Source organism: Barbatula barbatula (assembly GCF_947034865.1).
Source record: "Barbatula barbatula genome assembly, chromosome: 1".
NCBI classification, from domain to species: Eukaryota; Metazoa; Chordata; class Actinopteri; order Cypriniformes; family Nemacheilidae; genus Barbatula; species Barbatula barbatula.
Window position 1 is genome coordinate 24429016 of NC_136766.1, and position 12880 is coordinate 24441895.

At 39.5% G+C, this 12880-nt stretch overlaps 1 protein-coding gene across 1 annotated transcript; it reads right to left on the reverse strand.

The window, feature by feature from the left end:
• Positions 1 to 964: 964 nt before the first annotated feature.
• On the reverse strand, positions 965 to 6156 carry ponzr6 (plac8 onzin related protein 6). Its single transcript, XM_079467945.1, has 4 exons — positions 6140 to 6156; positions 3771 to 3898; positions 1536 to 1696; positions 965 to 1445 (listed from the first exon to the last, which is right to left on the reverse strand). The coding sequence occupies exons 2-4, from the start codon at positions 3889 to 3891 to the stop codon at positions 1242 to 1244; spliced, it is 486 nt and encodes a 161-aa protein (XP_079324071.1). The 5' UTR covers positions 3892 to 3898; positions 6140 to 6156; the 3' UTR covers positions 965 to 1241.
• Between the last annotated feature and the right edge of the window lie 6724 nt (positions 6157 to 12880).

Genomic DNA, 12880 nt, shown 5'->3' on the forward strand with positions numbered 1-12880 from the left:
ATTGGCTATAATATATTAACCTAAATTTTATCAGCGGCCGATACCTATAACATAAAAAAATCACAGTTTATCGACCGATGTCAACATGGCCGAAATTTATCGTGCATCCCTACTGTGTAATTATTAGATCTTTCCCTGCTTTGAATATAATGAAGCACAGCCAGACATACTAGATTAGAGCATGCCGCTAGCAATGCGAAGGTCGTGGGTTTGGTCCCAGGGATTACACATACACACATGTATAATGTAATGCAGTGTACATCGCTTTGAATTAAAGCGTCTGCTAAATGCATACATTTACATTTTCACCACCTCTGACAAGTATGCAAACTTTCATGAGGTTTCGAGCATGTTTAGGCTCTCAAAAAGGGGATTCATTTAGAAGATTATAACAAATGGAGCAATTCCTCATATCATCGATGCTATAAATCAAAGAAATATATAATCTTATAAATAAACTAGAGCAAGTTAATGTGCATCAATTCTTCTTCAGACATTCCTCTATAAAAGAAATGAAGTACCAGATTTTTTTAAATGACCCACATTTGGTTTTTGATGAGTGAAAATGTGTACATTTTAACGGTTTACTCACGAAACCACATTTAGAGCCTCTTATCTCTAGGAATGAACCTTGTAGGGCCTACAAAAAGGGACTTTAAGGTATCTCTAACGGTCCTGGAGTTACTAAATGCCCATTCTCCATTTTTGAGCTGTCACTATTTGCATAAAATGCATCAAGGTTTGCTGAAATTAACAGCTTTACCAAGAGATATACCGATCTCTGTGTAAAAATAAAATGTTGATGCTGACATGTTTCTCATGTAATTTTTTCCCCTGTAATATGGCTCCAAATGAAAAAAAGTTGTGATTGTTAAAGGATCTGAGCATGTTAATGTGGGTGGTTCGCGTGTGATTTAGTTTCCCATTTGTAATTGTGTTGTGTAATATATAAAACTCAAAAGTTGAAGAAAAATATTCTGGATTTATTAAAATCAAATGTTTTTTTTCAGTCATTGTTTAATATGAATTGTATAAAGAACTCTATTTGGCAATATATCTCTACAAGAAAGTGCTAAAATGTTGTCATTAAATATTGTTGTTCAATACATATTCAGAAAAAGGCACTTTTACATGCATTAGTTTAAATATAAAAATCTGGATTTATTGATTGCTACAAAATGTCAGTTGAACGGCATTAAGGTTAACATGGAAAGACAGATGTTCACATGTGCCTGTAGGGATTAATAGGGAGAATGCATGGGGATTTGGGAGTGATAGATGGGTTGGTTTGCCTGGTTGAAAGCTTGTGGCTGCTGCTGTGCCAGATTAATGCCAGGGTTAATGACCATAATGGAGCGGCGTCGAGTCTTCAGCTCTCTCGCCATTTGACACCAGACACACCACGTGCAACAGGTCACCACACAGCAGTCATCTTGTATTGAACCCTTAATGAGATAAAATATTTTCAACAGAATGACTTAATGTGATAATAGTGGAACCCGAAATGGATAACCAAATGAAGGCACAGTATGTACCTTAATGTTGTACCGCTCTCTCATAGTACTCCTCATAGCAAGGGTGATGGGATGTAACATGCCTCCAAAGCAAATCTCCAGCAGAGGTAGACAGAGACACTCTCCAAAATTTTCACTGGTCCTACACATCAGGCAGTAAGGACACCAGAAACCAAAGCAACCTGCCAGATACACCGTACAAAAGATGTCAGATGTTTGAGACATGGCATTATGATAGTTGGAAATACTGGTATTTATTTGAAATAGTCAGTGAAAAATGGAAATTTATATCTTCACATGATACAGAAATAATTTTTGTAATCGTAATGAGCATTTTTGTTGTGATTTCACATACTAGTAGGGTTGAAAGTCCACAATGATTGAAAACATTTTAGGAGTTGGCAGTTAGGGGTGTGACAAGATCCGATGTGTCTCGCGCAGGGATGGATTATGACTTCAAAGAGAATATTTCTAAAAGAGCAAATTCTCCAGCGTCACAGTGCCTAGTGAGGCTCAAGGTCACCACCCTTCTGGAGAAGAGGGCAACCGAGCCCGGTCCTCAGGCCGAGATGTCTTAGGGGTGACAACCCCTACTTCATCGCCCCCGAGTAAGGTGGTGGGCTGCGCCCAAGTGACCTGTCCCCCGCCTTTGTGAGCACGGTCACTCGGGCAAGAGCACCACCACTAGGTGACTGTTGGTATAAGTGGCGCCTCTTCTTGCCCTGCTGCGCTTCCTGCAGCACAGAGTGCTCCGACCTGTGTCGTGCTGGGCAGCACGACCCGATCAGCAGATTCCTAAGGGGCGCCCCTTCCACTATCCGTACCCTCCTGGGACCTTAACATGGTCTCCTGGTGGGCCTGCGTAAGGCCCCGTTTGAGCCCCTTAGAACCCGATCTTTCTCTAATGATGAAGACGCTTCTCCTGTCGACGCTCCATCAGGAGGGTATGGGTTCAACATGCACTCTCCGTGTCCAGCAGGTGCCTAGAGTTGGGGTACCCCACGTGGGCTGGACCCCAACCTGGCCACATGCCCAGAGTCCCCACCAGGGAAGCCTGCAGGAGCTCCCCCTGGAAGGAAGTCCCAACCCTTTCGTGTCCAGTACGCGCCCTGTTCATTGGCCTTTTCAAAGTAGAATCGGAGATGATAGGTTCTCAAGTCAAACCCCATTCTGTCAGTCTTGACACAATTTCATTACTATATAGAACATGCTAGTAATTCCACAAAGTATGGGTGGTCTGTGAGCCACCATGACCAGCCTGGCCATTCATAAAGACAATGTGATTTTCCATCCCAGTGCACTACTTTACCACCGTTTCTTTTTAAACATGCCCTAGATGGACGGTTTCAACAATCGCATGCTTTTTTCTCACAAGCTTTTTTCTCACAAGCAGCACCTTGGGCAAAGCACAAGTGTTTACCGTGGCTCTTCAAAATGGATCATCTGTCTCTTACATACGCGCAATGTTAAAACCTGATGTGTTTATTTAGTTTTAACTTTTTCTCTGAATGAGGGTTCAGTCAGGGGGGAAGGAAAATTGATAGAGTGATTTAATCCGCCAACTCTGCTAACACGAGCACTATGCAAAATGCATACAGAGAAAACAACCACAGCGCTTTACTTAAAGCTGCACCTGTTGAGAAAACAAAGAAAACCTGTTGTGACATTTAGCAGTGTTTACAAGTACAAGTTGGTTTTATAATGCCTTCATTTTTGTATTTTGTGTTTTTAAGGTGAAGAGACCATTTTCCCTATATTTAATTTAACCATCGAGGATTTCTTTAAAAAAAGTCTAAAAGTCTCGTTCCTGTAAACTCAGTCATGTATCTCGTCGGATAAGTATCTCGTCACACCCCTATTGGCAGCATTTCCTGTTCACTAATCAAATGCATTCACCTTGGTTACATTAAAGGTCCAATGTGATATTTTTTGGAAGATCCATTGCCAGAAATGCTATATTATATACATAACTATGTGTTAAGATGTGTATAAAGAACTACATAATGCATGTTATCTTTTTATTACCTTAGAATGAGCAATTTCTATGTACATACACTGCGGGTACCCTGCACAATTAATCGAAAAACTAATTGGGACTACAAGGTGAAACAATGACATCAAAGTAACTTTAAAGTAAAATCTATTAATCGACAGTAATAATCACAATTACAATATTGAGGTGAATAATCGTCAAATTATGATTTTGTCATAATTGTGCAGTATTAACTCCACCTCCTGCCAACCACAAACACTTACAGACGCTCATATCTTCACAACAGTCACACACTCCACTGCTCCACTGGCCAATCCTTGCACTGTCAGTGGTCACCACCATTGCTGGCTGCACGCTAACAGCTGAATGTGCCATCATGATCATCGGTGACCTGAAAATCCACAGCACAAGAGTCACCCAGCAAGCTTTTATAAAATTATACAATGTATACTATTATATAGACCAGGGGGCGTTTCCCAAAAGCAAAGTTAGCCAACTATGGTTGCAAGTTCCATCGTTTCCGCATAGTTCAGAAGTGTTTCCCGAAACCCTTGTTCCAACGATTAATCGCTAGCAGCATCTCAAAGTTGCATGGTTCGAACTACAGGTCCAGAGCTGTGGTTAGAAACATAGTTCCTTATTATTATGACATAGACTGCATTCTATATCCATCATTCTAAATATATAAATTCTATTTGACATCTTTTAGTTTGTCAAGAAAATAGAAGCGTTGTTTTTTTTAAAGTGCGCATGTGCCGGGAATCCCTGAGTAACGTATGAGGAAACTTCTGAATGAGTTAAATACTGTGATAAAGCAATAAAGAGCAAAAATACGATAACAGTTTTTAGATGCAGATTTAAAACAATAATATGACATTAAATCGATCTAAACTGATTAATTAAAAGACGGTGCTAAAACGTCTATATTAAAACCATTATAATGAAACGATTTCTCCACCACCTATGTGACGTCATCAACAGTGTTGTTGAACCAACGTGGTTCATACGACAGATGTGCGAAAAAGTCACTATGTTTTTGGGAAAAAATCGTGAGTTGTTCGTTAGTTTCTCAAATGACGCATCGTACTATGGTGGTTAACCTAGTTAAGTCGTTGTTCGGGAATGCACCCCAGGTCTATGAGTATTTTAACGTCAGTGCCTCTATACATTACATCACATTTAAAGGACACAGAGAAGACATGCAGGATAATTATTGCCATAGCTTTTATATTTCAGCCTGACATAATCTAAAATTTCCTCTATAAACAGCTAGCTCAAAAGAAAACTCCCTGCCCCACGTGCAGGGCTAGTGGATATACAATGCAGAATCCACACCACTTACTCTGTTGAAGAGTGACAAAATATAGAGAACAGAAAAGACAGAGAAAATAGACAAGATGGAAGAGAATAGGAAAGTTTTACCCTGTTTGGTTGCAGGACCACAGAAAAACATTTGACAAAGCCAGATGATTGGTGTCAGAAAACTGGTTTTCATACCTCCCCCTTCATTTTACTTGTAAATGTGGAATTCAGCCTCTCATATTACACATGTAGAAAACATTAACCACAATGTATTTGACTATGTGGTTAATCTTCAGAAAAAAAGGAAAGTCATTTTCCAAGGTCGGATTTACAGCATAGTGAATAGCGAAATAGCGAAAAAAAAAAAGAACTTGGATATCTCAGCTACAGTATAAATGTTGTTCTTTCTCCATGGACATGCTATAAAAATACTACAAGTTGTATCATTGCATCCCAATTCGCATACTATCCGCCCTAATATTCAAAATAGAGTTAGTACGTATTCATCGTAGTATGATGTAATTAGTATTCTCAAAGTACCCGGATGGTCTAATGTTTACGGCGTTGATCCATGGACACTCAAAAAGCTGATATTAAGCAGAAAACAACGCAAAGGGGCATAGTTTAGAAAGTGTATTGATTTAATGATTGCATTAATATGTTTATATAAAAGATACTTCGCTTAATTAATAAATGTAAGTATACAGTAAACATCACTTAAGAAATAAAAAGAACAACGCATAGGAAAGCTATATTTTGATGTTTGTGACAGTTAATGGTCACAGGACCATAAACTGTCTAATTGTTGTCTAGGCAACAGTGACCTCTTTTAAATTGCATTTGCGCAGTGCGTGCATATTGTTACCATGCAAAAATGTTAATACTTTTTCATAGCCAAAACAGTACATACTTTTAGTGCATAATATAAGTAGGCGAATTGGGAGGCAGAATATATCAGCTTCAGACTTTTAAGAGACCAGTCCAAATACTGGAATTAAAGCGCAGTCATTGCTCATCGAATTCATTGTGCCTTCCTAAGCACAAGAACCACATTTCTGAACAATGACTCAAAAATTAAATGTAAACTGTAGAATTTATCTCAAAGACAAATGAAATTAAACACAGAAATCTGTGTTTTTACTGAAAAAATAAACTCTCCAAATGCTGTCCCAAGCAAAGCATGCTAGTGTAGGACATCTAGTCCTAAAACAAAATAGTTAAGTTAACTTTTAAGTTTACTCAAACAGGATTATTAGAATAAAAAATAGTGGATTTTATTCATTTCATTAAACAATTTTGCAGAAAACAACTGATACAAACTAACACCAACCTGCCTGAAGCCTGGTCTTGAGTGCGTCTGGTGTTTACTGGGGCATGGAACAAAAGGGACCTAGGTGGAGCATTAGTCCGCATGACAACAGGGAAGAGTGCAAGAAAGACGTCACAGCGTATGTTTGCTAGGAAACGAAACTTCCCATCACCATTGTGCACTACAATAAGCAGGTGCACTTTAATCATGATAATAGACTTGAAGCTAATTGTCATACTGTATATCTTTATTCCCTGGACAACAAGAAAGGACACAAACAGAGAAATTCTAAAGTCATATGAATATCCACATACATGAAAAAATTGATTTGTGGATCTTTAGTTTCTTGAGTGCTTGTTAGTTTAGTCTGAATCATGTAGAACAGAGTGACATGTTGAGATGATTGTGGTGTGAGGTTATTGAGTTGTGAGGGGATAACCACACCAGGAGTAATACTGTACAATATACATTCAAGTTTTATTACTATATATCTACTGGAATTTTTAAAGCCAGAATGCATGATTCTGTTCAGAAACATTTTTTGTCATGCTGGTTGGAAATCTCTTCACATCCTGATAATAATCAAGAAGTATAATGGTCAAATATTTTTTTTGTATATCTATGTCGTCTGTGAAAGGCGTAAGACTAAAAAATATTCTGGCCGAACGTTTTGACGATAGCCATTGGTTGAGACTGGTCCTGTTTACATATTCATCAAACGTAATTGGCATCACTGCGCACCCAGTTCACGCAGACATCATATGTCATCAGCGTGCTCACGTCCGCTGTTTCAATATAGGGGGAATGGCGGAGAAGCAGCAAAAACTCGACTTGCCGGAGGAACCCTCAACTAGTGAATATAAAAAATGAAAGACATTATTTGAAAAAGCAGTGAAGAAAAGACGTCTCTACTATGAAAGAGGTAAAACTTGAATTAACATCGGTGCAGCTTTTATGTGATGGAGACAGCTCTGGGAGGAAAAGGGTATGAACGAAGATACCGTGGTTGCTCTGTTTATTTTGGACAGGTATGTACATGCTTCGATAAGAAAGTATTGGTGTTTAGGAGGAGCCGTGGCTTTGGAAGGCGATTTGCATGGAGGGTTGGATCATGATGTCAGTGCATGCATGCTTAATTTAGAGATCATGCATTCTGCCATTAACTTGCAAAGTGTAAATATTGTCTTTTGCAGCTACCTCATCTAAATCCATGACGTTGCACTTTTTCATTACAAAGTCATTGTCAAAAACACTGGGCACACAACACCATTGTTTGGACACAGAAACAGAGTTCTCTGGTAGCATATCAGACACTGTAAAGCTAATAAAGGTCTGTGGGTAGAGTTTTGTGTGCTTAGTTCCTGCATTGTTAAAATTCAAAGATTCATGTTTTCATACTGAGAGGGAGAAAGGGGGGGGGATCACTATTCTAGTCACTAATGACAATCATTATTACCAAGGCTTGCTTCGACGCCGAATTTGATTCTGTTTTTTTGAAAAACTGCTGCATCTGTCTTTTATAATTGTGATCAAATTAAATACCCCTTGAAGATATGAAGTATGCAATACTACTCTAAAGCAGTGGTGTGCGGTGGACTTAAAAAATGAGGAGGCAGATTTCTACCCATGTCATTTTTGTTCATCTCTGCACTATTAACAAGTGCGATTGTCAGAAAACCAGTGTCATTTCAGTGTTTATGTGTGAAAAATTCCTTTTAATTACTACAAGTTCATTACAGTATGTTCTTCTGATTTTTTTAGTTTTTTATTTTCCCTGCTTTGGGAAAAGGTACATCAACACCACTTTCATCTTCTTCTGGAACATTTGGGATTTCCTATATAAGAATAACATCATTACCAATACCATCAATTTAATTATTAGCAGTCCCAGAAATACTCAAAGCATTTAAGAGATCAAATCAAATAGATGTGACTTTCTTTAGCCTTGCTGCTATCCTGAGCAAGCCTGATCACAAGCAAAAGTCTTTGAACAAATCTGAACCACGTAGTATTCTGTCAACAATCGATAACTCCTCTGCCTCCGCCATCTCCGACACGAATCCTAAACTCCTAAACTTTAATACAACTAATAAAACAATTGAATTAACGTTCAATCTAATTTAGCGCCCGCAGTTTAAAATGTATGACGAAGACGAGCAGGATGGCGGGATCTCGCTGATGAGTTAATCCAATCATAGCCCGTTTGAGGCATTGCCTCCTCTCACGTGACTTTTCTCCATTATTTTCAATTACCCCCACTCAAACTCACGGCACGCTTTAGCGGGTATGTGTAAAGTCAATGAGCTTAGAGGATGCAAGAGAAACGCTGGCTCCCTTTGGAATTCTTTCGAGCGGGGTCGCTGATTTATCTCATATTTAGCTAAATACGTTATATCCGCTGCCCTATTTTATTTCTGAAATATTCTCATTCGATTATTTTCGAGGGGGAGGGGAGGCACTGCCTCCCTTGCCTCCTCGGAGGAAACACCCCTGCTCTATAGGTAGTCAAGATTAATATGAGATTGGCAGAAACTGTGCGTGTTACCTCCCCTTTAACATTAACTGCACGTTATAAAAATCAACCATGGTTTCACTAAAAACAAGGTTTTTGTAGTAAAATAGTGTAGATTCTGAGGGTTTTTTATTAATGTGTTTCACATATATTATTACCTTTTGATGTGTTTTACTATTTCATTGCTTGCTTACAATAACCATTAACTTTTAACCATTAACTTTGAATGTTATGATAAAATATAACCAGTGTGTGAGTTGAGTTAACGAAGAAACTAAGGGCTGATATTAAATGTGTTTTCTAGAGGAAATGGTATGTGTGTGTGAGTATGAAGGTGCGAAGAATAGAGAATGTGCATTCAGAGAAGAGATAAATGTCATGCAACGAGAGGAGAAAGAATGCAAACACACACACACATATTTAATTGCCGGACTTCTTAAAATATGTTGTTGTTGGGCAGAATTGGGGTGTGTGGGTTGTCATGTAATGTTTTGCAGAAACTCTGAGAGCAAAGGAGTGAGAGCTGATTGGACGAATACCAGGCAACAACGCACCCAAACAGAGAGAAGAGATACCGTCAACAAATACTATAAATATGTTGTGAAACTGTTTTCCGGGGTTGTTGATTCTTTGTGAGACGTTGTGTCTGAAACAACCCAGCGCTGTATTTTTTAAATCTTCTGATCAATAAACTTAAATTTACTTTGACTGGCCTCTCTTCAATTTTGACCACGCTGGACATCTCTTAAATGTCCGTCATATCCATGTTTTTAATTTAGGCAAAACCATTTTTTTTACATGAGCAGTAGGTGTTTTGTGTTTGACTAAATACCAAATCCACTAGATGGAAAGCTTACAACCTTTAGCCAAAAAAGCATAACGGCTAATGCCCCATTCACATTACAAGCCACAAAGTGACACTGTGACATGATCTCATTTACTTCATTGGAGAGCTGGCGACTTCAGGCGACATACAAGCAATTAGTAATCGGGTATGGCTTACTTGTCCTGAAAAGTGACGCTACGGCCTCTTTATTTGCCTCCTGGTGGCCGGCTGCAGTATAGGTCATAAACCCACTCTCTTCATGTAAACAAATGGGACAGAAAATCCAATTACACTTCAAATACGTTTTTCCCAAAGACGTTTTCTGATATTTTAGTCAGTTTTTATCACCTTGATGTATGTCCAATTGTTCTTTTTTCAAACAAGTTTGGTTTTAGTTATTAAATGTTGAAAATGGGGTGCGGTTACACGATTTCTTCGTTTACGATTGAGTCATCAGGAAATATGGGCGGGACCTCCACTTCGTGCTCACTACTAACGCAGACTCTGGGTCCAAATGATACCAATGGCATCGGCCGTTACTCTGACGATTTGGATTAATTATACCATTTTTGGCCATATTTTATGGCAACCAGATGGGGGTTGTCTAGCGATGCGACAAAGTTGGGAAATGTTTACTTGTGCGTTCGCACCGCTAGCGACACCTAGCGACAACGCGATTTGGTGTCATTCATTTCAATGGAGAGCTGGCAATGTCCGGCGACAGTGACATTTGGCGACAGGCAGTAGGCGTGTCTAGTGACTAAATAACGTTTATTATTATTCATATATATATATTGCAGTTGAAAGAATAACAATAGATTTGAAGTAACAGGGCGCAAATGAACATCATCACATGAAGTTAGATAAGATACACACATTTCACAACAACGTTTAGAGTTGCGAATACCAGGGCTGGTCTGGTAATCTGGCATACCGGGCAAATGCCCGGTGGGCCGACGCACTTGGGGGCCGGTTGATATAAAATTTGAATTTTTTATTTGCCAACGACCGGCCCATAAAGCAGGGACAGCGGCCCATTGGTTCATTATCCATACTGACACTGGGCTGGCCCAATCATCTCTTAGGGTTAGGGCTCCACCCCTCCCCCTCGGTTTCTTGTGTCAAATGCAGTCAGTGGGTCAGAGCCAGAAATCTGTGGATTTAGGATGGAGAAACAAAAGCGCAAGGGCAAGGGGGGTGCGGAGAAGTTGCGGGCCAAACAAATACAAATTCTAGAGGTTGATGCCTCAACATGTGCAAAAATAACCGACGTGTTAAGTGCTGTAGCTTCAGTTTCCAAGCCTATAGTAGCTTACCTGACGACATTTTGCAAAAACAGGTGAACATAGCACATGGAGGAGAGGTGACTAGCCATGGCGGCACCCAGGAAGAGGAGTAGGTGTCTGATAGTGAAGTCAAGGAGAGACAGAGTGAGCAGGAGAGTGTACTTGAAACGGTAAGAAGTGTTGGGCGCTACAAGCAGTGACGCTACTAGCTTAACTACATTTTTCAGTAGCGTGGTGGTAACGTCGCTGTTTTCTGAATCAAATAGCTTTTCCGTAGCGAAGCTCTTTTGTTGATCAAGTAGTGCGGTAGCGTCCACACAAGCTAACGTTACATATTCCCAAACATTTCTGAAGAACAAGTTCATATCGGAAACACAACTGCTAAGGATCACCGATCCTGGTCCAGTAAGTGACCACCATACAGGGACCGGCCGGTGACTTCTTCGTGTTTTGGTGCATTACTGCCACCTTCTGCTCCGGACGGTGACTTCACAGTGTGTGGGCCTGGTTGGGCCACGACGAAGATGATGATTTACCTAAATTAATGAATATTATAGTAAGACAACGTAATCGTTGTCGCTATTATAATGTCTGTCAGATTGTCACCTACTGCACTAGCCACTCAGTCAGCTAAAGTCAAATAACACATCATAAGCTATTTTGCACTGTTTGTAGCTAGGTTAGCAGAGTTAACTTATTAAATTGCAACTGCGGCTGATTATTCTAATGTTAACATGGAGCACATTGTAATTGACAGAGTTGCAGAGAAGAGCAAGCTACTGAGGAAACTGCTGTTATTGTAAGGTGAGTTGAGATTATTGATATTATTATAAAAATATTCATAATATTGTAGACTGAAATGTGACTCGTTATTCTCTCTCTCTCTCTCTCTCTCTCTCTCTCTCTCTATCTCTATCTCAGGATGCCCTCACGTTTGTAGTTCGTTGTCTTTGATGTTCAGAGCACCATGGAGCCATTTCCACTAAGTAAGTATAAAATATGTGCAACCATCTCTCTACATTGTTATATATTAAAGATACTTGTATGGGGATCATTTTTCTCATTCAGTTCTCATTCTTGTCTCTCTCTTTCTCTCTCTCTCAGGCTGCCCTCACTTTGCGTAGGCCCTACTCCACTGCCAACTTTGGTCACCACGGAGTCAGTCAAGAGAGAGTGGGTACACTGGTCCATGGCACTTAGTTCTCAGCTTTGTAGGGGTTTTTGGGAATGGAAAAGTAGATATGCATATCTACAGGGACCGCAAGGATGGTGTACTGGTTGGTTGTGTCCGTCCGATTGTGGTGGGCCGGTCTGAGCAAAAATGCCAGGGCCCTTTTTTTATCCCAGTCCAGCCCTGGCGAATACCAATATGAATAAAGCAGCGGAGCTCACGTCATCGGTTTCCCGGGGTCAGATATTTTTATTAGAGAAAGATTATAATGACAAATTGATTAAATTCATGCAATGGATATGGTAAATTTGGTGAATTAGTTATTTACAAAGTTTGTTTATGGGCTAGTTGTCATATCTCTACATTTTAAACGCCCTGCCGCACATCTAAAGACTGGTAAGCGCAGGACATAGTTGACACGACTGCTTGAACTTCAGCTAAAACATTTTGAATAATAAACCTCCAGTCGCAGTCCAGAAGAGAAAGCTTCTACTTTTTAGAGGGGTCATTTTCTGTTTCTCTATATCTTTCCACTATATTTATGAAATCCATGTCGGGGCTTTTGTATTTCTTGCATAAATTATTATTAGGCCTGGTTCTGGGGCGCTAGAAATCTCGATGAAGATGAGTGACAGCTTTATAGTAAATATAAAGGTAGTGCTCGTTGTGCGGTTTCTGTGCTATATTTAATCCATCCAGAATATGATCAAACTTGTTTTTCATGCTGCAAAGACCAACTGCCACATACAAGTAAATAGCTATTATTGACCTAGTGGATGTTACTATGTAAACCCAGACAGCAAGCCAACATTGAATAAACATTGTTTTTCCATCTGAATCATCATTATGGTTGATGTTGAAATTTCAATGCAAAATAAATGTTGAATCACCATTACCATATTGATGAAAACCTGACGTTATTAATGTTGATGCCAACAACATTGGAACAACATTGATCTATAGTTAT

What these genes read in the sequence shown, in the direction of transcription:
- ponzr6 (XM_079467945.1), bottom strand. Translation starts at nt 3,891, where the DNA reads ATGATCATGATGGCACATTCAGCTGTTAGCGTGCAGCCAGCAATGGTG. An exon ending in TTGTGAAGATATGAGCGTCT is followed by an intron (nt 1,697 to 3,770) that starts GTAAGTGTTTGT and finishes TGTATCTGGCAG; the next exon opens with GTTGCTTTGGTTTCTGGTGT. An exon ending in GAGAGCGGTACAACATTAAG is followed by an intron (nt 1,446 to 1,535) that starts GTACATACTGTG and finishes TATCTCATTAAG; the next exon opens with GGTTCAATACAAGATGACTG.